The 27091-nt window shown below is 38.7% G+C and overlaps 1 protein-coding gene across 4 annotated transcripts in view; it reads left to right on the top strand.

The window, feature by feature from the left end:
• Positions 1 to 27091, top strand: part of LOC130918910 (choline transporter-like protein 5) — a 75768-nt gene that overhangs the window by 45819 nt on the left and 2858 nt on the right. For 2 of the 4 annotated variants that reach the window (XM_057841146.1, XM_057841145.1), the window contains 18 exons: positions 1059 to 1137; positions 1239 to 1323; positions 1448 to 1564; positions 3151 to 3208; positions 3294 to 3357; positions 5486 to 5563; positions 9365 to 9477; positions 9547 to 9678; positions 9751 to 9850; positions 12240 to 12332; positions 15995 to 16079; positions 16169 to 16431; positions 20370 to 20464; positions 21467 to 21570; positions 21667 to 21740; positions 24107 to 24177; positions 24302 to 24390; positions 24716 to 24800. In XM_057841146.1, coding sequence (XP_057697129.1) covers positions 1059 to 1137; positions 1239 to 1323; positions 1448 to 1564; positions 3151 to 3208; positions 3294 to 3357; positions 5486 to 5563; positions 9365 to 9477; positions 9547 to 9678; positions 9751 to 9850; positions 12240 to 12332; positions 15995 to 16079; positions 16169 to 16431; positions 20370 to 20464; positions 21467 to 21570; positions 21667 to 21740; positions 24107 to 24177; positions 24302 to 24390; positions 24716 to 24800 — 1785 coding nt within the window. Of the gene's footprint in view, positions 1 to 1058; positions 1138 to 1238; positions 1324 to 1447; positions 1565 to 3150; positions 3209 to 3293; positions 3358 to 5485; positions 5564 to 9364; positions 9478 to 9546; positions 9679 to 9750; positions 9851 to 12239; positions 12333 to 15994; positions 16080 to 16168; positions 16432 to 20369; positions 20465 to 21466; positions 21571 to 21666; positions 21741 to 23015; positions 23316 to 24106; positions 24178 to 24301; positions 24391 to 24525; positions 24543 to 24715; positions 24801 to 27091 lie in introns of those variants that run through there. The other 2 variants (XR_009063853.1, XM_057841147.1) reach the window with 2 other exon arrangements.

The following is a 27091-nucleotide window of genomic DNA, read 5'->3' as shown; positions in this document are numbered from 1 at the left end:
CTTATCGTTAGAGATGTGATTGGGTCCGATCACGTCATTTTCAAAGTATCGGAATCGGCAAAAAATTATCGGCCACGCCTTTTTTTAATATATATATATTTTTAAATTAAATCGTTTTCTAATTGTATTTAACGTTACAGACATAATATGTTACACTCATCCAGAGTCTTTAGTTTAGGCTTAAGATAGGGTTATCAAATTTATCCTGATAACGGCAGTAATTAATTTTTTTTTAAAATGTCTCACGTTAATAAATTTAACACAATTAATGCATGCGCTGCACGATCCACTCACGCATTGGCGCGCCCTATCTGTAATAGCGCCGTTTTACCTATATAGAGTGATAAAAGGCAGCGTAAAATGAGTAGAGTGAATTTTGGCAGCCTTTGGAACCTTTTTTTAATTGGCCAGAGCCTTACAATCCCTCTTCCTATGATTAGAAATATCATGGGAAGCAATGTGGGGAAGCAAGGTAGCAATTGATCTTTTTCTTAACACCTTATGTTATTTCCCAATGCAGAGAAGATATATCCGTTGGTAGCACTACGCACAGTCATGGTTCCACTTCCCATCATGCATTTGGGCATGCCTACAGTATCATTTACTGAAAGCTCAACAAATACTATAGAGGGCAATATTTAGTCACAATATACAAAGTCACAAGTCTTTCTATCCGTGGATCCCTCTCACAGAAAGAATGTTAATAATGTAATGCATCTTGAGGATTTATTGTCATAATAAACAAATACAGTACTGTATATTGAATGTACTGTATGTTGAATGTATATATTCGTCTGAGTTTTATTCATTTTTTTCTTAATGCATTGCCAAAATGTATATGATCGGGAAAAATTATCGGGAATCATTGGAATTGAATCGGGAGCAAAAAAAAAGCAATTGGATCGGGAAATATCGGGATCGGCAAATACTCAAACTAAAACGATCGGGATCGGATCGGGAGCATAAAAACATGATCGGAACAACCCTACTTATCGTATCAATCGCAACAATGAGCAGTTATTTAACCCTAGCTTTATTGAAATACTTGATGCTTTCAGCCTGGTTCAGCAGCGATCCCAAGAAGATTGCATATCCAACAGACAGCTACGGGAAGATCTGTGGTGAGAAGGAAAATATGTGAGTTTTCATCTTCCAGCTATATATATCACAAATGCTTTTTGCTGAAACATTCTCACATTGCTCTTTTCATTCTGATCTTTCTTTATGCTTCTTCGCAGGAACAAAACATTTTTGTACTACATGAACATGTTAAAATGTGTTAGCATCGAAACAGTGTTTAACTTCGAGTGTCCTACAGTCCGTGTAAGACATTGATGGGCACGCCTCCCCACCACCGCCATCTCCTTCCACTGCATGCTTTATGTGCTTCACAATTTTTACGCACAATTGATGGGACTTCTTGTTAAGATGATGTTTCACCCCTCAGCTCTGTGTCGAGAAGTGCCCTGTCAAATATGAAAAACTTTCAGAAGCCAAGAAGGATCCAGAGAAATGGAAGATTTACAAGCAATACTGCAAACCAGAAACTGACGAGAACAACCCGGTATGACTTTTTATTTATGAAATAAGCGTCTGTCTCCAGATCAGAATATACATGAGAAGGAAAAATGTCTGCCTTTCATTCATCGTTTACAATTTGCACTGGTCTTAGCTATAGTATATACCTAAAGGGACAAACAACACGTAGTATGAATGACTGTCATATAAAAGATTTTTGCTAAAAATTGTAAGTATACAGATTGCGAACTCCAATGACGCCTTGAGATCCCTGCTGAAGGTATAGAGCTGATCCACCTTTTCGCGGCCAGGACAAAAACCACACTGTTCCTCCTAAATTCGAGATTTGATTTCCCGACGGTCCCACATCCCCAGTATCCCTGAATAGACCTTCCCAGGGATGCTGACGAGTAACATTTAGAACACACCCTCTGGTCCCCCATTTTAAAAAGGGGGACCACCACTCCGGTCTGCCAATCCAGAGGCACTGTCCCCGATGTCCATGTGACGTTGCAGAGGTGTGTCAACCAAGACAACCCCACAACAGAAAACGCTTTTAGAAACTGGGCAGATCTCATCCACCCCAGAGGCTTCCCCACCGAGGAACTTTTTAACCATCTTAGTTACCTCAACACCAGATATAGGAGAACCTGCCTCAGAGTCCCTGTGCTCTGCCTCCTCATGTGAGGGCGTGTCAGTGGAGTTGAGGAAGTCTACAAAGAATTCGGCAAACCGACTCACATTCCGAGTCGAGATCGCCAGCTCCCCATCTCCACTTTACAGAGAGTTGGTGGTGCACTGCATTCCCCTCCTGAGACCCCAGATGGTGGACCAAAGTTTCTTTAAAGCCGCCCTGTAATCATTCTCCATGGCCTCACTGAACTCCGCCCTTGCATGGGGTTTTTCCTCTGTAGCCACTAGACCAGCATGCCGCTTGGCCAGCCCGTACCCATCAACTATCTCTGGAGTCCTGCAGGCCAAAAAGTCCCAGTACGACTACGTTTTCATCAGCTTGACGGCATCCCTTACTGCTGGTGTAGTAGTAACGTCTCATCAACAAAGAAGACAAACAATACAATTGGCTTCATATGCTCACCTCTGACGGAGGCACACTGGATCTAACAACACAAAAGACAATCTAACTCTCAACACTTAGTAATATTATTGATTCAGCAACCCAACAGCAGCAGCAGCAGTATTTGCAGCAGCAGTTGCAGCAGTGAACTCTCTCTCTCTCTCTAGCTATAATCACTGGCGCATGTGCACAGCCTCACATTACACACAAATAAGGACCGAAACGGGGCAAAAATCAATTATCAAATTAGTTGGCAACTGATTTATAAATCGATTTAATCGATTAGTTGTTGCAGCCTTAATCTGTTGCCTCTCGCACCGAGTGCAGTGATGATGGGTCATGCAAAAATCACTGTGAAGTTTTGTCCACATGACATGTAAATACACAACATTTACCACATGCGTCTGCAAAATTGCCAAGAACTGATGTGAAACGCCTTGTCGCACTACCACACAGCATGTTGGTCTAGATTTACGAAAAACTAGCCCTAAGATTGGAAATAGCAAGAGTTTACTGAAGTCTTGTTTAAAGTTGATTGTCTTCTTTATCTTTGTCAGTATACGACCCTCATTGCAAAGGACGACTGCCCAGCGAATCTCTTTCCAAGCAGACCTTGTAAGTTTTAGCACAGGCAGGCCATAGCCATTTCTTCACTGAGCCCATTCAATACCAATGTTTGTTGTGTTTTTTTTCCTCCTAGTTCTTAAGCGATGCACTTTAGCGGTGAATGCCAACAATACAGAACTGTTGAAAAATCAGACAAGGTAAGAGCTGTTTTTTAATGGGTAGCTTTATCTATCCAGTGTTGTGAAAAACCTCTAGCCCGTGGCTTTATAGAGCATTTTTTCTGCTGACAAGAGGACCTCTTACCACTAAAATGACATTGGGAAATTGGCGTACGTATATGGTTTGACAACAGATAGCAACCCAATCTGATCTAACGGATCAAAAACACTTCGGTAACCTGACTCAGGGCTCAAAGTTTACAGCTTCCTGAATGCCCGGGGCTATTTAAAATCCGTCACGGGCAAGTGGATAAACCAAATAATATGTATGGATGGGTATGGGCATAAAAAACAAGTTCGAATATAACAAAACCACCCAACGGAACACATTTGAGCTAATGTTTGGTGATCCGTGCAACATTGCGTCACAAGGCATAGATGACCCTTCTTCAATTCAGCGTGATGGCCACAAAATTAAAAAATAAATAAACCACAAAATAAATAAATAAAAATTTAAACATTGAGCTGCGATGGATGCATATACAATAAATAAATGAATATTTCTACCAAATTTCATTCCAATCTGTCCACAGATAGCAGAGGAGTAGCCATTTTATTCAGTGTCCTCAAAAAGAATAACTCTTAACTGGTAAATATAATTAGATCACGATAGCGTCACTCCATTCATCGGTAGCATATGTGTATAATGAAGTATTTTTCTTGTTTGTTTGTTTGTTTGTTTGTTCTTCTCCTCTTCGGTCTGCTTCCTTACTCTCTGTCCCACTCAAAAACCCTTCCAGTCCGCTTCTTTCTCCTAATAAATAAAACGATATGATCAACCACAATGCGAGTACATCAAACTCCCATGTGGCACATTAAAACTGTTCAGTCTGTAAGGACACTCAGATTCCTATTCTCTGTGTCTAAACAATTTAACAGGACAGATGGGGAGGGTAAAAGAAAACAGACAGGCAACACAGGCAGCAATAAGTCTGCAATTAAATACAATACAAAAATTGGTCTCTGAGGATCACGAGGTATTGGCCCATTCTACATAGCTATCAGGCTTCAAGACGATCAGTTCACAAATGACGCAGGAGTAGGATTTCAAAGTTAGATTGCACTTAAAGAACAAAAAGAATAACAACTACTTGAATAGCCCACAGCCTGTAAGAAGAAGAGAAGAATACGAGTATAAATGATCATTTACAGTACTGTAAGGTCTCAAAGAGAAGCGTAAGACTTATTTTTCTTTGCTTGTTCACTTGTTCACTCAACTCCCTTTTGCGATCCCCTTCATTCTTGTGCGCTAAATCATGAATTCATAATAATCAGAAACAGCACTGCCCAACAAACCAGAATAAGACGTATAAAGTAAGTAGCAGTTTATTCAGCTACTTCTCGTACTAACAGTTCGTCTTTTTTGACGTACTAACAGATCGACTTCGTACGACTTTTTTCTCGGAGTAAGACTATGACTTCTTTTTCGTAGTATTACTATGAAAATAAAAGTCGTGTTATTTTGCTGGGCTAATGTAGCTGAATAAACTGCTACTTACATTACACTGTGTTTCGCCTCTGTTAAAATTGTAATGTTGTAAGCATCTTGTGTTTTAGAATCTGTTTTCCAATTAAGGAAAATGAAATCCTTTCATATTTTGGCTCATCTACATCAAATTATTATCAATCGAATGATTTATGGGCTACCAACACTTCGTCGTAGCGCTCAGCTACGTAGTAACTTTACGACCTAAGTGACGTAAAGTGAATTGGAATAATAAAATAAAATCTCCTTTATAAATAAGGAAATCCTTTATCTTTTGGCTCATCTACATCAAATTATAATCAATAGATGGCTTTATATTGATGCTTTGTCGTAGCCCCAGGCTAAGGTACGCGTACATAAAGTGCGTAGTGGTTTACCCTATGTAATAATACCATTTTTTTTCTCGTAGTACCAATTCGACTTTAATCTCGTAATCCTTTTTTTTCCTTCTCCTTTATTTGGCCCTAATCCTAGGTCATACTTTTTTGATATAGAACTCTTTTGTAATCTCATAATGAGTGAAGAGAGAATCAAAAAACATTTCAATGTGTACCATAGTTTAATAATTATCTCATTCTGTCTTCTTTTAATGTCCACTTCTTTCTCCCTCACCTATGACAGGAATGGCACCACAGTTTCTGAAAATTTTACTTCGAATTTCGTTGAGGATTTAGCGCTTTCCTGGAAATGGATTCTGTTGTGAGTTTACTTACTACTGTTTAACCATTGCTATACTTGACAGAGAAATAATGCATGAAGTGTCTTGACAAAAATCTAATCTGTGGGCACAAAATTGTGGCTTGAGGGCTAATTGAAGCTCTTGAGACAATAATTGGCTGCCCTCTACTCCTTGACATCAAGTAAAGTAAGTGTTAGTATCAGCGTTGTTTTCGTCAACAATGACTATAATGAAAATATTTCATTGACGAACAATTTTGTCTTGACGATGACGAGACAATAACCAGCTAAAAATGTGTCTTGGGAGACTAAAACATAACAACACGAATGCCAGTTTTCGTCTGACGAGACGAGAACGAGACGAAAATGTGCCATAGTTTCCATCACATGTTCACAATGTGTGACATTTGATGTGTGGTTAGCCTGCATCGAGCAGTGTCTGGTAACTTATAGCGTTAGCATAGCATTCGCGTTAGCATTAAGCTATTGTCACTTGCGAGCGTCCTCTTAAACTCTCGGACAACTTTTTTTACATACAGTTTATGGCATCCAGGTGGGTATGTTTAAAAATAATTAGGGCTGTCAAACGATTAAAATTTTTAATCGAGTTAATTACAGCTTAAAAATTAATTAATCGTAATTAATCGCAATTAATCGCAATTCAAACCATCTATAAAATATGCCATATTTTTCTGTAAATTATATATATATTCTGTAAAATAAATTGTTGGAATGGAAAGATAAGACACAAGATGGATATATACATTCAACATACGGTACATAAGGACTGTAGTGGGCATTTCACTCTACTGTCATTTAAATCTGTCTATGCTGTCCTCATTCCGAAGCGTCTACTTTTTCCAAAGCTAGACAGCTAGTGAACGACGCCTTAATAATCAGACTTCTTCCTTTTTCATCTGATTTATTAATAAAATGGCCTCAAACCACTGTCCTCTTTAGACCGTAGTGAAACAACAACAAAAAAGTACACAGCATTGCATTAGCAACAACGTTAGCTTAGCACGCTATACAGGTTCACTAAACATAAACAAAAAGCGTCTCATACAAAAAATATAACATTTCGCTTACTAACATAATATGTACATTCTTTACAACAACCATACTTACGGACAAATCTTGTCCAAGGATCATATAAGCACAACATTATCAGCCCGAGACGTCGTGCAGCCATAATAAAGAAAAGAAGAAAATAATAAACCATGTCGCAAAGCGACCACAAGAGTTCGCTGTTGGACAGCGCAAAAAGCCTTGCTGTAAACCTTACCAAAAGGCAGACTACTTTCTGAGCGGGACATGTGCGTTAATTGCGTCAAATATTTTAACGTGATTAATTTAAAAAATTAATTACCGCGCGTTAACGCGATAATTTTCACAGCCCTAAAAATAATGTACTTTTTTCCTGCTGAGGGTGTATTATCAGGTGATAGATTTGTAGATGCTTGTAGATAATACAATATACGCTCGTCTGTCAATGTTCATTTAATATATTTTTATTTGTATTTGTAGTGAAACCTTCGAATTTTATAGATGAAAATAGCGAGTAAACGTCGACGAAAACTAGATAAAATTAGTCTTAGTTTTCGTCAACAAAAACTAGATGAAGACGAACACATTTTGAAATGACTAAAATATGACTAAGACTAATAAGTATTATCGTCTAAAATACCAAGACGAAGACGAAAATTAAAAGGGCTGCCAAAAACAACGCTGGTTAGTATCGTCTTTGTTTTTTTTAATGTATTTATTTATTTTTTTAAATTGTTTTTATTTTGCCCTGTTTTTTTTTTTTTTTTTTTTTTTAAATCATGACACTACAAGCTATTATAAGCTCTTAGCTGTGTTTGTCGACAGGTTAGCTAGTCAATTAGCAAGATTAGTCACTTGGTTGAAACGAAATACCAAAGTGACTACTTGTTGAAAGAAATTTTTCTTGTCACCTAATCCTAGTTTGAAGTTGTAAAGTTCTCAACCCTTTGGCGATAAGACATCCAATCCATTTCATTGCCAGTTCCTCCCAGTTCAAATGGAGTGGACGTCTATTAATGTTAAATGCCGCTTTCAGACAGAACCGCAACATTAATGGGTAACGTGACCTGCTATTTACCCACTTTAATAGAGGTATAATAATAATAATACATATTATATAATGCTAAGAATATTAGTACTGCCTTTGCGCAGCCACAGTCCTGCACCATCCCATTCAAAACTTAACGGTCTCGTTCTTAGATGGGCGAATGGTTGTCAAACCTATTTTGTTAGCTGACTCATTGGCTGCCATTGACGGCGCTAGATGGTCATTCCATTATGACAGGGGGGTGGGAATAAACGAGTCATAGTGAAGAAATTCACCCCCCTGGCCAAGCCGCTCGGAAACGACGGAAATGGTGCTCCGCTGCTTACCGCTTCCGCTTCAACTGGGAGGGCTGACATTCCGCGCGTTCACCTCTTGTGTTAACCCTTTGTACTGACTCCATGTTCCAAAAGTTTGAAGAAGGCTCACCGAAAACAGGTTGACAATTTATTCGTCGACAATGGTCAAAAAACAAGGCAAAAACAGACGACGGAGGGACAATTCTGGATCCAGCGTCGTCAAAACAACGGCTACATAGCAATGTTTCCGAGCAGCGAACCGTTTGTTATCTCAGTGTCCAGTCTTTTTGAAGGCTACGGTGGAGTGGGCCGGGCAGAAGGTGTGGCTGGGTGTTGTCTTGGGATAATCCCTCTTTGGCCGATTTTGGGTGGTTAGGTTCGTGCTTGGATGGGACGTGGTTGCCACAGCGACCGACGCTGGTCTTGACGTCCCAAGCACCCGCTATCAACTTTGTTATCCTGGCTGGGCGAGATGCTACCTGTTTTAGGACAGAGCGCCCTGCTCTTTGTCCTTGGAGTGGCCAGGAGAACTGATTGTAAGAGTTGGTGCGTCAATCTTGCTCGTGACGCACACGTTGGGCTTCTCTGATAAGATGGCGTTGTGTATCTATTCTGCTTCTTTTCATTAAACTATGGTGTGCTATTTATTTGCTATTAGGTGTGTTAGTGTAGTACAGTCCTACAGTAAATATAAGAAATGATACTATTCCCTGATTAATTATATTACGTGTGTCAGAGTAATGCAAACAGTTTCATGGTAGCAAGTCCTCCTAGTTAAAATGAACTGGACATCTATCATTGTTGATGGCAGGCAATGAGTTAATAAAGTATCTGTTTACTTCTTGTTAAATGTTATTTTGCCTTAAAGTAAAGAACAATGAGGCAATGTAATGTAGTCATGTGATAGCTAGGTTATAATAACCTGCCGCATTCAGACATAATGCTACCTGGGAAGGTTGCCGACATTTGACGAAGTCACGACAATGTCCGAGTCAACCTATCCGGGTAATTGCTTTGAAATATAAACCAGACTTCAGCATAGTCCGATAATGTTTGACATTCAGCGTCTGAAAAGGGCGTAAGAGTGTTTTTGATATATGTTTTTTTTTCTTTTATTAACTGCCACAACTCATACTCTGCTTGTAGTTTACACATACCTGGGCTGATAGTGAATGAGTTGATGCAGCCCAGACTCACCCAAGAAAAAGACTTGAGATACACATATTTTGCAGCTACACTGGCAAGTTCTATTATGAATTTTTTCTTTTTTTTTAATGCAAGTCAGCAAGAAGTGGAAAATATCAATTAAAAAAAATACAAATACATTTTAGAATTGATTGAAATTGGAACACTTTTATTTGTAGACACATTGCCCATCTGCCATATGGATTTATATTTCCATTCCAACTGACTGTTTATTCATTATCACAGATGTCTTATATTTGCCTTGCTGGTCAGCCTGTTTTTTATCCTGATGCTGCGCTTCATTGCTGGTGTGCTGGTGTGGGTCTTCATCATTGCTGCCCTTGGTTCTATCGGCTATGGTGAGTATCATGCACGTTTTTTTCTGTTTCAGAGGTGCATTTGATTCTATTCATACAAGTGTCTCTCAGGTATCATCTACTGCACTTTGAAGTACAAAAATCTTTCTGAGACGGAGGGTGGAGACATCACCATCTCACAAATAGGCTTCCAGACAGATGCTAATGTTTACCTGGACCTCAGCGAGACGTGGTTAATTTTCTGTACGATTCATTGGATTCACTCAAATTTGAACACAAAACCAAACTTAATCCACGTGTGATGCTGTTTTTAAGTGAGTGTGCTGTCTGTGATCGAGGGCATACTTTTGATTGTGCTGATTTTCCTGAGGGAGCGACTGGCAATCGCCATTGTGCTGCTGAAAGAATCAAGTAGGTAGGTACAAACAATCTTCAATATGGTCCCTTTTCACATGAAGTTGGTCTTAGTGTCTTTGTTTGGCGTCAAATGGCACAATACAGACCTGGGGCACAGACATTGTACACTTTAATTCCGGGATGGAAATAGCAGATATGTTTGTCCAGCATAAACTGTTATTTTTGGACTACAACCCACTACCTTATACCCCAGATATGTCCAGTGTGGCTAATTTATTGATTTTTACAGTGTAATGAGCTGCATATCTTTTGGTGAAATATATCCCATAATACCACTGGTAATCCTGCGGTTTATTGTTCAGTGCTGCTTAAAGTGCCTACAACAGGATAGAAAAAGTCTTAAATAACATTATTATATGAATTAGAATGATATTTTGAGATGATTTGACTATATACAACAATTTGGCAAAGCACAGATGACAAGAAATTAGTCTTTTAATCTTCCATTCAGCCACGCCTACCATTATAGGGCTCTAGCGTCCCCAACAGGAGGATGACGTCGGCAGGGTCATGGTTTCATCTGATTTAGAATTCAGCCCATTGAGAGGGAAATATTCAAAACGAGGAAAATGCAACAAAGAGAGCAGCAAAATGTCATTGTTTGAGTCTCTCAACTCCAATATTTTTACAGGATATTCTTTTTATCAAAGTATTTTTCCCCATTTGCTAAATAAATTCTATGGTCATGACAAATAACAGTATTGTGCTAAATGGAATATGAAATATTAAAAATGCATTTATTAAGTACGACATAGCAAAATTACTCCATAATGGTCAAAACTGTGGACTTCACCTTTACTGTCGCACCTCCTGAACGATATTTTATGCCACCGGAATTAGTCGGGCTTTTGTCATTTCCCTGCCCTGGCTTTGGAGAGCATAAACCAGAAGGCTTGACAGCTAGCCAACACGCTAACCTGAACCGAGTGATGTTTCAAAGTCTATTTTCGACTTTTGAAGCAAAAAATCACTCAAAACTACCTGGGATCATATCACGCGGCGGCGGGGTTGCCGATTGTCTTCGCTAATCTGCAACCCGCCTGGCGGCAAGCAAGTTACAGCTCATCCCCTGCTGTGGGAGGAGAACATGTTTGCCGGGGAAGCAGCTGGAGAATTACCGCCAGACAACCTGGCCGATGTTGGAGGAGCGCGTAGCTGCCACATGGTCAACACGAATATGGCGTAAAATAATGCTTAACTACACGGCAAAGATGTAAACAGTGAGAGAGCGGTGCAGTTGTTGTGCAGCGAACATGGCAGGATGTGTCTGAGGAGAACTTTTCTACATGTCCGTCCATGATCAAACATAAGTAAATAGTCCTTTATTTAAAGAAAGTGTTTAGTGTTTACTTTGTAATTGCTGTATTCGCGGCCATTTTTAACACAAAGTTGCAATTTCTGATCGAGTGGAAAATTTGACAAAACACCGGGCACACGAAGAGGGCAATAAGCCGAGTATAGCGCTATCCCGGCGGGGGGATGTGTGACAAGCTGCCGGTCGTCGGCCGAGTGGCATTCTCGGTGGACAAGGAGCATGTCAGCCACAAAATGCAAGCCACCTCCGTATTAAAACACGCGCCATGATCCCAGTATTTGACATAATACAAAACACGATGTTTACTCACTTTCTCGTAAGTCCAATAGTTCCACAGTTGTCGCACACTTGTTTTGGCCGATCTCGGGGTGAACAGGAACTTTCTGAAACCCGAAAAGGCTCACACACCTCTCCCTGGTGCAGCTACAAAAGCCTGTAGCCGTTTGGCTGGCGTGATGCGAAAAATAAAAGACTTAATTCGCAAAATCAGCTGAAGCCGCAGTCCAACTGCATGCTATAAAGCAATGCCGTATTGTGAGATGCTGACCCGGGTGACGTCACATTCGCATTCGTCCTAAACCCAAGACTGGAGCCAGAAGTAACTCATTTTCATGGCACGGGATTCAAAAATTGAATATATAAAACGATCGCTTCCATACACATCCAACCTGTCCATTTCATTCAGGAGCATCAAACACCTTGTGAAATATGAAATAAACATGCTTTTTGGTGTCATACGCACTTTAAATAAGAACACATAGTTTTCTTTCAAAATTTTGTGTGTGCCGTTTATATTCTACTGCACCTTATACTCCAAAAATTACAGCCAGTTAACATGGAAGCCAGTTGAACCATAACACCGGGTTTCGATACCCAACCAAATTGTCTTGTATTGAATAATTTGCTTTTTCTACCATTCTAAAGGGAAGAATGTGTGAAAATGAAAAAAAAAATCTGATTATATCTGGGGGAAAGAAAAAAAGATTCTAATTGCATTTTGCCAGACCACTCCCATGTGAAAGGATTTTAATATTATTTCCATACCTCAAGCAAGATGTTCTTCCCTTTTTAGGGCCATCGGTTACGTCATGTCTGCTCTCATCTTCCCCATCTTCACCTTCTTGCTGTTGAGCATATCCATCGCCTATGGAGCTGTCGTAGCAATGTATCCTTGAAAACACAATACGATACTCTGTTGGTGGGACAAAAGTAACATTCCAACATCTTGTGAAAACTCTCTGGGTATTGGTGGTAAAGCAGAGAGTGCTACCTCCAAAGGCAAATGCAATCTGTCAAGAAATAAAACAATTATTCCATAGGAAATAATGTCAAGTTCTTTCTTAACTTTTATTAGAGTGTAAACAAAAGGTACATGAATACTGTTTATTAAAATAGAATTGTTAAACCTTTATAAATACTGTCATCTAGTGGCAGCTAAAGGTTAGTGCATGTTCAGCAAGCATCTTTGACTACAGATGCAGTCTTTTCCGCGCTAATGCTGGCGCTTCTCCTTTTTATTGTTTTTTTTAATAGGCTGAAAGCCTGTCAAGCAGCCACTCAAGAAGTTGTTCTTTTTCTTGTCGACACTGACTTTGAAATCCTACTCCTCTGTTATTGGACAACTGATTGTCTTGAAACTTGGGAGCATAAGCGGTTTTTTTTTTTTTCGGGGCATGCTCCTCCTGGTGGCCGAAAAGTGTCATTGCATGAAAATGACTTTCCCATATAAGCAATAAAACTGCAACACATGAATGAAATGAACAAAATAAAAAAATATATAATGGGTCAAAATTATTTTTCGAACAGATCATGTGACTAGCACCTTAGACGGTCATTTGCTTTGCATATAATTTTCAACAACAGCAAAAAGAATTAGGGGAGGGCAATTTAATTTTTCAAATGATTTTTTTCTTTGATTGAAAAGATTTTTGTTGTTGTTGTTGATTGAAGCAACCTTATTTGGGATTGAATGATTTAGACACAAATGTCCTACCCATAATATGGTCCAAACACAAAAAGGATTGCTTCAATCAAATAAAACTTTTTGAATGAAAAATTGAGTCTTCAAATGCAAATTTTTCAAACTCAAATATTTTTTCGCGTTCAAAAACGTTTTCTTTGATTGAAGTTTGACTTTTTTTGATTGAAGCGATTTTCTTTTTGAAAATATATATTTTTTGAAGCAACTTTTTTTTTGTTTGGGATAATAAAGGCAAAAACGTCCTAGCCAAAATGTGGCCCAAACACAAATCAACATTACTTCAATCAAAAAAGTTGCTTCAATAAAAAATAAATAAATAAATAAATAAATAAAAACCCTGAATCCAATCCAAAAAAAAAAAAAAAAAATCAAAGACAAATAGCTTTCACATGCATTTTTTTGAGTTTCAAATTTATTTTTGCATTCAAACACATTTTTTTGGATTGAATTGACTTTTTTTGATGGAAGCAATTTTATTTTATTTTTTGATTGAATAATAAAGACTCAAATCTACCTCCATATTGCTCCGCCCAGGGGATACAATTTTTGCCTGGGGTAACTACATTGGCACGACACCGGCGGGCGTACCATTTTCAATGGTTGACGATCTTGGCAAAAAGTATTGCCTAAGCACCCTGATTATGAATTCCCCTCAAGAATGAAGGGAAACAAAAAACGCTCATCGTCATCTTATTATTATAAATATTCTTATAAATTAATTTTAATGCTGACGCTGCGTATCGGGGTCATCAACATGTTGTGCCCCCCCCCCTGCCCCAAAAGTCCAACTCCGCCTATGCTTGGGAGCTATGTAGCATGGGCAAGTATCATCCTCAGAGCATTATCTTTTTTGTTTGTTTCTTTCGTTCTTTTACAGTTTTTCTCAATTGCTTTGCTATGTTTCTCAGATCAGAATTCAAATTCTCAAAGCTACTTGGTCAATCCTCACAACATGTCGCACAAGTAGCAAAACAACATGGATTACCTGCAAAGGCCAGTTTTCTGTGCGAAATACTTCGTCTCGCACTCAAAATTAAATTTCTGTGTCAATGAAAATATCACTGCTGTCAGAATGATAAGTCCTTGCTTCATTGTGTACACACGAGACATTCAAATTGCTTAGCCATTGATCAGTTACTCTGGTGGAAGGGTCTGATGCTGAAAATGGTGTACGTAAGTTCGTACGTAAGTGTGGCGGATTGATTGCAAGAGACTAGGCAAGATTCAGTTGACACTTTTACTGTTTTTACAGCCTTTACAGACCATGTCATTGCAGTACAGAAAGCAAAAGACAGCACTGAGTATCACAAAGAAATATAACATAAAAGCAAACTTAGAAATGTGAACATGAGACAGTTGGCACAACTAAACTTTAAATGCTGTCAGAATTATTCACCCATTCTTTTCTACACATGTTGACGTTCCTCTCTGTTTGGCCACAAATTTTCATCCACGTCACAACGGATGTCCTCATTTGCTACACAGCGTGGAGAGGATCTTCTTGAATGCCTTACTCAGCCTCTCCAGGCATCTGCTGTGATGTCACTGCATGCGGCATTCATGGCATACAGGAGAGTCATCTGATTGTGAGACTGGCAATGATACACTTGCCATCTCCATGTGGAAAATAAGAAAAAAAAGAAAAAAGTTGTTTTAAAAAATATATATTTTCAAAAAGAAAATCACTTCAATCAAAAAAAGAAAAATTTCAGTCATAGAAAGCGTTTTTGAATGCGAAAAAATATTTGAGATTGAAAAATGTGCATTTGAACACTTAATTTTTCATTCAAAAAGTTTTCTTTGTAGCAATCCTTTTTGTGTTTGGGCCATATTATGGGTAGGACATTTGTGTCTAAATCATTCAATCCCAAACAAGGTTGCTTCAATCAAAAAAAAAAAAAAATACATTTTCAATCAAAGAAAAAAAAACATTTGAAAAATTAAATTGCCCTCCCCTAATTTTTGTTGTTGTTGTTGTTGAAAATTATATGCAAAGCAAATGACCGTCTAAGGTGCTAGTCACATGATCTGTTTGAAAAATCATTTTGACACATTATTAAAATATTTTTTTTGTTCATTTCATTCATTTGTGTTGCAGTTCTATTGCTTTACAACTTTTATATGTATAGGAAAGTCAATTTCATGTAATGACACTTTTTGGCCACCAGAACCTGCCCCCCCCTTAAAATCCGCTTATGATGGGTAGAACAGTGGTGGGAACTTCATTACCATTCTGTTTTGGGTTGCAAACCATTCCCTGATTATATTGGTGTGGTGGAAACTCACATTGTCTCAAACTATTACAAATTTTGGCTGGTTAAAATAAGTTACGTAAAATAAGTAATGAAAATGCTCAGTAATAAGCACACACATGTTGACATATTCTGACAACATGTTCATCCATTTTGCATGTAAAGGCTTATGCAATGAAGTAAAGACTAGATGTTGTGGGTGGTGAAACTATTCAATAGAAACTCATGATAATCCATTTTGACCACCATGGCAGATGCGACTGATAATGTAGGAAACAGAGGAGAATTGTACAAAATCATTTGTACATCAGCAACTTGCTCAAAGGAATGAGAAACTGCTTTTTTGATGTGCACTAGTGATGCGATGTTGTGAGGATTGACCAAGTAGTTTTGAGAATTGCAAGTCTGATCTGAGAAATGTACCAAAGCAATTGAGAAAAATTGTAATCAGGACTTTAATTATGGATTTTGGTCAGTTAGGTTTTAGCCAAAAGAGGGCAGCCTACAACCTGTAGTAGAACACTAGTACTCATTTTTTTATTTATGGGATTTTATTTTACAAGTTTGCGAAAGGCTTAACTGTTTTACCTTCAGCTGTTTATCTACAACTGGGGTCCCCATCTACAAGATTTTGCCTAAAGATGGTTGCGTGTTAGAGAATGATGCGTGCGATCCAAAGGTTAGCCTTACATCTTCATTCTTGGAATGTCTATATGGTAGCTTTAAATAACACACTGAGAACTGGATACTTGTAATTTAATCTTTCAGACATTTAATGAATCAACCATGACCGGCAAGTGCAGTGGCTCCAAGTGCTTTTTCTCTCACTACGGTGGCGAGAACTTCTTCCAACGCTACACGCTTGTCTTCCAACTCTGCAATGTGTTTATGTTACTGTGGCTGGTCAACTTCATCATCGCGCTCGGCCAGTGCACTATGGCTGGAGCCTTTGCTTCCTACTACTGGGCACTGAGGAAGCCCAAAGACATCCCTCCTTGCCCGATCGTCTCGTCTTTCAACAGAGCCATATAGTAGGTGGTTGAATGGACACAAACAAACACAGTTGAAGTGGGTATATGTCCAAGCATGAGCAAAAATATGACTAAAAGGGGCAGTTGCAGAGGGGAATTGAATTTCCACATGACGAACACAAATAGATATCGGGGAGAGCGGGATTTCGTTGGTTGTTACACTTGCCATAAGTTGACCACTAGAGAGTGGTGTTGCACAAAATCGGTATTAAAATGATCAAAATTGTGCACAGAAAAAAATCACAGAAAAACACAACAACTACAACAAAAAAACATTACAGTTTTACCTAACATACAATTACTTCGAAAAACAATCTTTTCGACATCCGACGTAAAATTTGACTCGCCGTTTGTTTCTACATCCGAAGACATCCTCGAAATACGACACGCACGGACGCACGGCGGATTTTCTTGTGAGAGAAATCAACATGGGTTCCAAGAAGGTTAGTGCAGGTGGTGAAAAAAAAGGAAAAAGGTGACGCTTACCATTGAAATGAAGATGGAAATGATAGAAAAGTATAAGCGTGGCGTGCGCGTCCGTATACTGGCTAGAGAAAACGGCTGTAGTAGAATTAGGAGTGGGAACCTCTTGTTACCTCACGATACGATACGATTTGCGATACAAAGCTCATGATAACAATTATCTGACGATACGGCGATACAACGATTATCGATACATTGGTCAGGAAATCATTCTAGAATATTCTACAAACAATTAATAAACAGAAGAACAAGCTTCTGCTGTGAATTGGAATGAGTTTATCACATTCGTTCATTCGCTGCCATCCCTCCCACTTCAAATTGATTGGACGTCTATGGCCGTCAATGGCAGCCAATGCCAGGCAATGAGGTAAATTTGAGCCATTTGAGGTCATTTACCTGTTGATTTTTAGATACTTCCTTTTAATTTTGGGGTATTTTATGGGTCGCTTCCTGTTTATTTTGAGAACACGAAGTGACTGGGAATCACCAAATGAATAGGCAGTGACTCAAATTCAACAGGAAATGACCTGTAAATGAAAAGCAAGTGACCTGTAAATGCCCCGAATATCGGACAGAATGACTGCGAATGCTCTGGTGTCGAATGAACAAACAGTCCCAGTCTAAATGGATTGGAGTCGACCACCGTCACTGGCAGCCTTAGAGTTACTGTAACTGAGACACTATTATGGTGGAAGATTTTGATAGCAACTTGTTGGTTTCTTGGCAGGAGCATATCGATAACCTTCAACCATTTCAATATTTTGTCACACCCCTAAGTAGAATGTCTACGAAGGTCCTCCTCTGACCTCTGTTCGTCGGTCTTTTATAAGTTAAGGTGACAATTATTACTCTGGTACCATCACCAAAGAAATCGCCAGCTTTGTCATGTTTTTAATCGATAATTTCAGAATTTATGTGACACAACACGCCTCCTGTCCGCTGCAGTTGATGTCAACAACAACAGAACATTAAAAGACAAAGTAAAATCTAAACCGCACCTACTTATCTCACTGTCACGTCGCCCACGCGGTGCGTTCACATACAGCACGCAAAACACATCCGTCACTTTAGATTCCGATTCGTTACATTGTTACAGGAATTATTATTATATTATTCCGATTTTTATTTATGATTTATTTGTTTTGCTATGTGGTACCAGCAGTATTTATTAAGGATTTAGTGTAGGTTTTCGGGCTGTGGAACAAATTAATGGAATTATAATGTATTCTTATCGGAAAATCTTGCTCGACATATGACCATTTGGACTTACAAACAAGGTCCTGGAACGAATTAACATCGTCTGTGGAGGTACCACTGTATTTGCATAGACTTCATCATGCAATTGACGGGACGCGGGGCCGATAAATAGGAGGCCTGCATTGTAGCCGAGGCTGTCAGAGCGGACCGAGTGGAATCAATAAGAGCTTTTTTTGTTGAAAATTCTTGTGAATAAATGCTTAAGATCCCAAATTCTTTATCGATATGAATGTAAAATAGTCTCTATTCTTGGTTAGAAGCAAAAAAGAAAACGTGCAGGTCGCATTTATTTTACCTAAATATGTCGAATGGGCAGCTCGTCTTTAAGCTCACTGTGGCGCCGCCTTACCACAACAAAGAGCTTTTTACGTTGAAATTCTTGTGAATAAATGCTTAAATCCCCGAATTCTTTATAAATATGGACGTAAAACAGTCTCGATTCTTGGTTAAAAGCAAAAAAAAAAAACATGCTGGTAACATTTATTTTACATAAATATGTCGTCTTTAAGTTCACTGTGGCGCCTCCTTACCACAATATTGAGTGTTTTCTGTTGAAATTCTTGTGAATTAATGCTTAAATCCCTGAATTCTTTATAGATATGACTTTAAAAAGCCTTGATTATTGTTTAAAAGCACAAAAAAACGTGCAGTTACCATTTATTTTACGTAAATATTGCAAACTATGATGCCAATGCCATAGCAGCTAATTTCTTCCATTTTTTTCACGTTTCAAAATGCATGCATGGTACGAAAAATATAATAATTACCTTGAATCCTCGAACAAATCACTCCTGAGATAATCCTTCCTGTTTGTATGTGGCACTGCTTTCATACTTTTTGAACCGAAATCCGCCGTTAGTTCGCTGCGAGCATGTTTGTGAATAGCTCCTCTTGATGTGGGCAGCCCTCTGCTTGAAGAAGTTGTGGCCGAGCTGAACCGTCAATAATGATGACGTCTATGGTATTTGTTTTAAGTTGAATTTCAAAATTTAAATGTATTTTCACAATTTTTTTTTTTAAACAATAGATTTATAGTTATGAAAGTGTTATTGACAAAACGTTATGAGGACAAAGTTACCTTTTTGACTCACATTCTCTAGCTGGCTAGTTGATTGCTGGAAGTTAACCTAGCTTTTAACGCAAAAAAAAAAACAAAATCTAAAGTTGGGGTTAATTTGCACCATTTGGGTGGGGATGGTTGTCACATCGACCCACCCTTATTATTAAGCTTTTCACACCATTTTGGCGTAAAAAGAAAACTTGAAATAATTACTATTAGCCAAACTATTAAAAAAATATGACAATAAACAAAGTTCTTTTTGTTCTTTACTAGCTATTTCATTTGTTCTTAGTTGTTAGCCACAAATACTGTGTTTTGAATGTAATAATCTGCATTATTGTAAACCTGTAAGGGTTTTTTTGGGGGGGGGGGGTAAAAATGTTCTAATTTAATAGTAATATTTTATGCTATTCTTGTTTAAGTCATATGTTTATTAAGATAATTAATTAAAAAAACACTCAGAAGTTGACATCATTTTGAAAGAAACCAACCCTTTAGTTTGTCAAGCTGTCTTTGTTTGATGATAATTACTGTAAAATAAATATTGGAATAATTTTTTTTTTTAAATAAAAATAAACAAAAAGAATATCAAATCCAAGCCAAGAGTAAAAATTATAATATATAAGTGCTTATTCTTAGATGTTGTCAGGATTGCGGGCGGACCATCACAGATGTGTTGTTTGAAAATCATTCATGTGAAAAGTGTGACAACCACTTCTCCTTTCCTCTGATGGAGTCTAACAATTTGAAATTTTATTATGCTTCCACTGAAGGAGATAGAAGTTCAATCCCTTTGAACTGGGAGAGGAAAGTTTGTTTTTTTGGACTAAACTGTAGAGTGGCTATTGCTATATTGTCTGTCTACATGTGTAGTGACACCGTTTGTGTTAAAAGCGTAATTAAAATAACATCAGTTGTTAGCCCAACTTCGGGATTCAGCATTATGAAGCTCAGCGGAATTTTTTGCTGAAGTTTAAGATACTCAATGTGGAATTCTCTTGGTTTTATGAGTTGGTTTGACAGATCGCTTTAAAGGGGAGTACATTAAACAGTTTGATGCCTCACTTTTAAAGAAATGTTAATGATGGAAAAAAATGTTTTGTATGCATAAACCTTGCTTTGGGTTCTCATGCCACAGTTACCACACAGGCTCGCTGGCCTTGGGTGCCCTCATCCTCTCTGTGGTCCAGATGATCCGCTTAGTTCTCGAGTACCTGGATAAAAAACTGAAGGGTAAGCTATAATGCAGGAATGTCCAACTTTTTGCTCATACACTGAACCCTTCGGAATGAAATAATAAAGTAATTTTTTAAATCAAAATCAAAACCGATATAGCTTAGTAATAGCAAGCTAATTTCTGAGTGAATTCCCATAGTGTAAAATATGGCACAAATGTTTTTTTTGTGGTTTTTTTTGTTGTTTTTTTTTGTTGTTGTTTTTTTTGTTATACTTCCTCGTACCAAATAAAGGTCAACCATCCACTGCGTAAACCTGTTTCTCCTCCCATCAGATTAAGGGCTAGCAGTTGAAAGAAATGGAATGAAGCCTGTAAATTGGGGGCAAACCAGTCCAAACCGTAGTCTAAAATGGCACTTTGCCTTTTGTCAGTGTACAAAAATAGGGGTCCTATGTGTCTTAACCTTCGCTGAACACTTAGACTAAACGTACTCACTGAACCCCTGGGGTTCGATCGAACCCAGGTTAAGAACCACTGAGCTAGATAGATATTCAACCAATGGGGTGTCTCGTTTTTAAATTGTGAGTGTTAGCATTTCGCCTCGATTATAATTATGGTCCCCTCTCTGTAAAGTTGAATGCCATGGACAAAACACTCGACTGCATACTGTAACTCTCTCTGCTTCTAGACGAAATTCATTAAAAAAATAAAATAAAATAAGGTTTATTACCAGCTTTGGTAGTGCAAAATTCAGAAATTTGAACTCCCGCCATCGTTTGTTAACTCAGTCACTGTCACTGAGAGAATGAGGCTTCGCAATAGGTCATTTTAAGACGCACTGTTTAAGTGACAAGCTACATCTCGTGTTAAAACTGAGCAGTGGTGGCTGAGCTCAAGCTTCTTTTAGAGGCCATATTCAATTATAGTTTCATAATTTGCTGTGGTACAATAAAAACTGGCCAGAGTTTGGACCCCCCTGCTACAATGTCTTTAAAAACAAGAGTTTCCAGCCTTCCCCTTTATTTTCCTGACTATAAAATGAGTTTTGTGTTTCTTAGGTTCCCAAACGGCTTTTGCTCGCTTCATGATGAGCTGCCTCAAATATTGTTTCTGGTGCCTGGAACGTTTTCTCAAGTTCCTCAACAGAAACGCATACATCATGGTGAGTGTTAAGGCTTTTTTACTGCTGTATGGGCTGCTTTATTTTACACTGTTAATCCATTTAACAGAACCCACTCACTGGCTGTCTCTTCAACAGATAGCAATATATGGAAAAAGCTTTTGCACCTCCTCCAAGGATGCATTCTTCCTCTTGTTGAGGAACGTTATTCGGTAAGCTTTTTTCTTACAGTAGAATTAGTCAATCAAGCACAGATCATCAAGAAAAAGAAGTATCACCTTTTGTATGTTTGTGCAACACTTTGTTAGTTTGCAAGCTTCCTGGTTTATAGAGTTCGTAGACTGGAGCAATTATCGAGCTTCCTGCATGACTCATGAATATGTGCGAGTGCTGTAATTGTTTCACAGAATAACAGAACTAAAGCATAAAATCAGTTTTCATTGGCCTAGAATCTAACCCATGCCTCCCTTGTCAGGCGAGAATTCTACTACTGAACGAGCAATGCTCCAATTTAAGTCTTGCAACACGCTTAAAGGGATCCACGGACAGAAAGACTTGTAGTTCTTAAAAGATAAACGTTATTATGAGTTAAAATAATTTGTTATTTAAACCCCTCTTGATGTTTTCGATTTTATCCAATTTGTAAAATTAGTTTAAAGCTACCACAAGAAAACACAATGCTTACAAGTATGAGAAGGAAACACATGCAAAAGTATTTTGAGGCGATGAAAAGGTAATAAAATACTCAATAAAAAACACAAGTAGTAAGTACTCGCCACTTTTAACCGATGAGCTCATTAGTTGGATGTCCTGCCGCGGCGAAGGAATTGCAGTAACCCGGTAGTATTAGTCGAGTGACAATGACAATCTACGTATTCATCACGAGCGTCCGTTGCAGGTATAAAAGCATGGCGCCCTCCATAGGTCAATAAATGTACTAAATATTATAGATTTTTAAATGAATGGCAATATTTTATGTGTTTCTAATAACTTATTTTAGTAAAAGAGATCAAATGTATCTAATTAGAGCCTACAAGTCTTTAAGTCCGAGGTTCCCTTTAAACAATGAATAAATAGTGTGGGTTCACTGACTAAAATGGGGGTGTCCCCAAATCTGTGAAATCTAACAATAGGTTCAAACATGGGTCACCACTCACCAACCACAAATACACGTATGTGTGGGTGCACTAAACAGTGTATCACAAAAGTGAGTACACCCCTCGCATTACTGCAGATATTTAAGTATATCTATTCATGGGACAACACTGACAAAATGACACTTTGACACAGTGAAAAGTAGTCTGTGTGCAGCTCATATAATAGAGTTAATTTATTTTCCCCTCAAAACAACTCAAAATATAGCCATTAATATCCAAACCCCTGGCAACAAAAGTGAGTACACCGCATGAGACTAGGTACATCCCTAAATGTCCAAATTGAGTACGGCTTGTCATTTTCCCTTCAAAATGTCATGTGACTCGTTACAGGAGTGCTGTTATCATTGCTGCAGAGATTGAAGAGGATAGGGGGGTCAGCCTGTTAGTGCTCAGACCATACTTCGTACTCTACATCAAATTGCTGTGCATGGCTATCACCCCAGGAGGAAGCCTCTTCTGAAGACGGTACACAAGAAAGCCCGCAAACAGTTTGCTGAAGACATGTCAACAAAGCACATGGGTTACTGGAACCATGTCCTATGGTCTGATGATAGGAAGATTAATTTGTTTGGTTCCGATGGTCTCAAGCATGTGTGGCAGTGACCAGGTGAGGAGTACAAAAATAAGTGTCGTGCCTACAGTCAAGCATGGTGGTGGGAATGACACCCCCCCCCCCCCCCACCCCGCCACCTGTTCAATCTCTGCAGCAATGCTGACAGCACTCCTGTAACGTGTCACATGACATTTTGGAGGGAAAATGACAAGCAGTACATTTAGGGATGTACCTAGTTCCCATGCGGTGTACTCACTTTTGTTGCCAGGGGTTTAGATATTAATGGCTATATTTTGAGTAATTTTGAGGGGAAAATGAATTAACTCTATTATATAAGCTACACACAGACTACTTTTCATTGGGTCAAAGTGTCATTTTGTCAGTGTTGTCCCATGAAAAGATATACTTAAATATCTGCAGAAATGCGAGGGGTGTACTCACTTTAGTGATACACTGTAACTGACAGTGCTCTTGAAAAAAAAATTTGCAGGCCCCTTAAGACGATCGGGATGGTGTTGGTTGAGAAATATAAAGACTTATAAACTCTTGTATAACTCCACACATCATGATACGTTATTTTGAGAGCCTACCTGCACCCACCTGTTCCCCCTTTACGCATGAAAAGGTGGCCCCCTAGAGGGCCGGGCCCGGGTGCACCTGCACCAACAGTTCTCTAAGTTTCACCCCTGACAGCAACCCTAAACAAATAAATAACAATAAAATCTAATAGGATTGTGCACTGTGAAAATAAATGGTAATAGGGTGGGAAAAAAGCAGAATGGAATAAAACGGTAATGGTAGAAAAGGGAAGTGATAAGAAATTCGTGTCAATACAGGTTGTTTTTCAGTCTCCTCTGTCTGTTGTTAGGGTGGCTGTTCTTGACAAAGTGACAGAATTTGTATTATTTCTTGGAAAACTGCTCGTTACAGGAAGTATTAGTAAGTACACCTGCAAACCGTTATGATGTGTTTTGCATATCGAATTGTCCCATGTATTTGTACTTATGTTTGAATAAAAATTTCAAATTCAGTTTAACTTGTTTTCTTCTTTTATTTGTATCAGGTGCACTTGCATATTTCTTCTTCTCCAATCAAATACCCCTTGGCAAAATCAAGGTGCCCGTCTTATACACTTACTGGGTCCCTGTGGTGGTAAGAAATGTTTTCAAATTAACCATAGACCCTGAAACTGACATTTTTTTCTTTGCTCTATTCTTTTGTGGGCGAGTGGCTTTTGAAATGATTATTTTCATTTTTTTTTTTTTTTTTTTAATCACTTCCGCAAAGATTGACTCAAGGCAAAGGTAATTGTGGGGGGGACTTCATTTCTAAAAATTACAGCTAAAAAAGTCTTTTAGATTCGAGGTGAAAAGACCTCAACAACTAAGAAAGTCTAGCTGTCTTGAATGAGCCTTTGCAGATTTCTATGACCTGAGTGGCTGAGAATTTGCCATCATTTCCCCCCCTTTACTTCCAGGTGGTGGCATTGGGATCATTCGTAATTTCGAGTGGCTTTTTTAGTGTTTACTCCATGTGCGTGGACACATTGTTCCTGTGCTTTTGTAAGTAGCGTAATTTTCTTTGACACACAGTGACACTAATCACCACACTGTCTTTTAAAGTGCCTATGACAGAAAAAAAGCATGTTTATTTCATATTTCACATGGTAATTTATGCCCCTGAAATGGACCGCTTGGATGTGCGTGTAAGCGATCGTTTTATTCATTCAATTTTTTAAATCCCGCGCCATGAAAATGAATAACTTCCTGTTTTGAGGATGAACGCGAATGTGACGTCACCCGGGTCAGCATCTCATAATACAACATTGCTCTATAGCATGCAGATGATTTTGCGGATTAATTCGTTTATTTTTCGCATCACGCCAGCCAAATGAAATGCAGGGTTTGTTTGCTGCACTAGGGAGAGGCATGTGAGCCTTTTTTGGGGTTCAAAACTCCCCACCCCGAGATTGGCCAAAACAAGTCCGACAACTGTAGGACCAGTGGATTTACGAGGAAGTGAGCACGATGTAAACATCGTGTTTTGTATTATGTCAAATACTGGGATCATGGCACACGTCTTAATACGGAGGTGACTTGCATTTTGTCCACCGAGAATGCCACTCGGCCGACGACCGGCGGCTTGTTGCACACAACCCTGGGTCCTCTTCACTTGCCCGCCGGGAGAGCGCTATACTCGGCTTATTGCCCTCTTCGTGTGCCCGGTGTTCAGTCAAATTTTGCACCCCGTCAGAAACACTTTGTGTTAAAAGTGGCCACAAATACAGCAACTACAAAGTAAACGCTACAAACTTTCTTTAGATAAAGGAATATTTACTTACGTTTGATCATGGACGGACATGTGGAAAAGTTCTTCTCAGACACATCCTGCCATGTTAGCTGTACACAACAACTGCACGCCACTCTCTCACCGTTTATGTCTTCGCCGTGTCGTTAAACATTAATTTACGCCATATTCGTGTTGAACATGTATGCTTACGATGTTACTTGTTTATTTAGCACCTGCGGATAACATTGAGAGTCCAACTGAATGTAAAAGAGGTCTTATTGACAGCCACAACAGCTTTGGGAGCAAAATATTATAAGGGTGAAATATTTGGCAGAACACTGGCAATAGACCACTATCCTCGGGTTGGGCTCGGGCAGCTACGCGCTCCTCCAACGTCAGCTTGTTTGTCCAGTGGTCATGTTCCAGCTGCTTCCCCAGCAAATGGGCTCTCCTGCCCGCAACAGGGGAACGATGAGCTTTCACTTGCTCGCCACCGGGGACAATCGACGACACCGCTGCCATGTGAGATGATCCGGGGTAGTTCTGTGTGATTTTTTTACTTCAAAGGGTGAAATAAGACTTTCAAATGCCACTCGGTTCGGGTTAGCATGTCGGCTAGCTGTCACGCCTCCTGGTTTGTTTACACTCTCCTAAGCTGGGGCAGGGAAATGACAAAAGTCGGACTAACCATTCGGGAGACGAAGAAGTTGCCAGTTGACCATTATGCAGTCATTTTTGCCGTCGTACTGAATACATGCATTTTTAATATTTCCTATTCCATTTCGCACAAGACTGTTATTTGTCATGACCATACCATTTATTTAGCAATTGGGGCAAAATACTTAGATAAAAAGAAAATCCTGTAAAAGTATTGGAGATATTGGAACAATGATGACATTTTGCTCCTCCCTGTCTTGTTTTCCTCGTTCTGAATCTTCCCTCTCAATGGGCTGAATTCTAAATCAACTCAAATTGTGACCCTGCTGATGTCATCCTCCAGCTGGGGACGCTAGAGCGCTATAATGAAAGGCGTGATTTAACGCCAGATTAAAAGACTTAATTTCTCGTCATCTGCGCTTTGCCAAATTGTTGTATACGTACAGTCGAATTGTCTCAAAATATGATTCTAATTTGCTTAATAATGCTATTTAAGACTTTTTTTATCCTGTCATAGGCACTTTAAAGCTACACTTAACATTGCATAAAAAAGAGTGTTTGACATGAATTCATCGGCTACCACTGATGGCAACAGACGTACAATGTATTTCGACTGGGAGAGACAGGTGAGAATTCATTCAACAACCAATGCTCACATTATAGCTTAACACAACTCAAAGGAGAAAAGGAGACATAAATAAAACAAATTTATTTACTCACTTTCAAGTGCGTGATGAATGACTGAAATGAATAATTATAAAAGTAATCAACTAATTGTCTTCCATTTACATTGATAGATGCCCATATTTACAAACTCAAATAAAATGTTTCATTTTTTTAAACCCTTTATTGCCAAATGTAACACATTTGATACACCTAAAATTTCATGATTTTCAGAGTAATTCAG

Source organism: Corythoichthys intestinalis, chromosome 7 (assembly GCF_030265065.1).
Source record: "Corythoichthys intestinalis isolate RoL2023-P3 chromosome 7, ASM3026506v1, whole genome shotgun sequence".
In the NCBI taxonomy this organism is placed as follows: domain Eukaryota; kingdom Metazoa; phylum Chordata; class Actinopteri; order Syngnathiformes; family Syngnathidae; genus Corythoichthys; species Corythoichthys intestinalis.
Note: the sequence above shows the minus strand (reverse complement) of the source record. Positions and strands in the feature narration are given on the sequence as shown.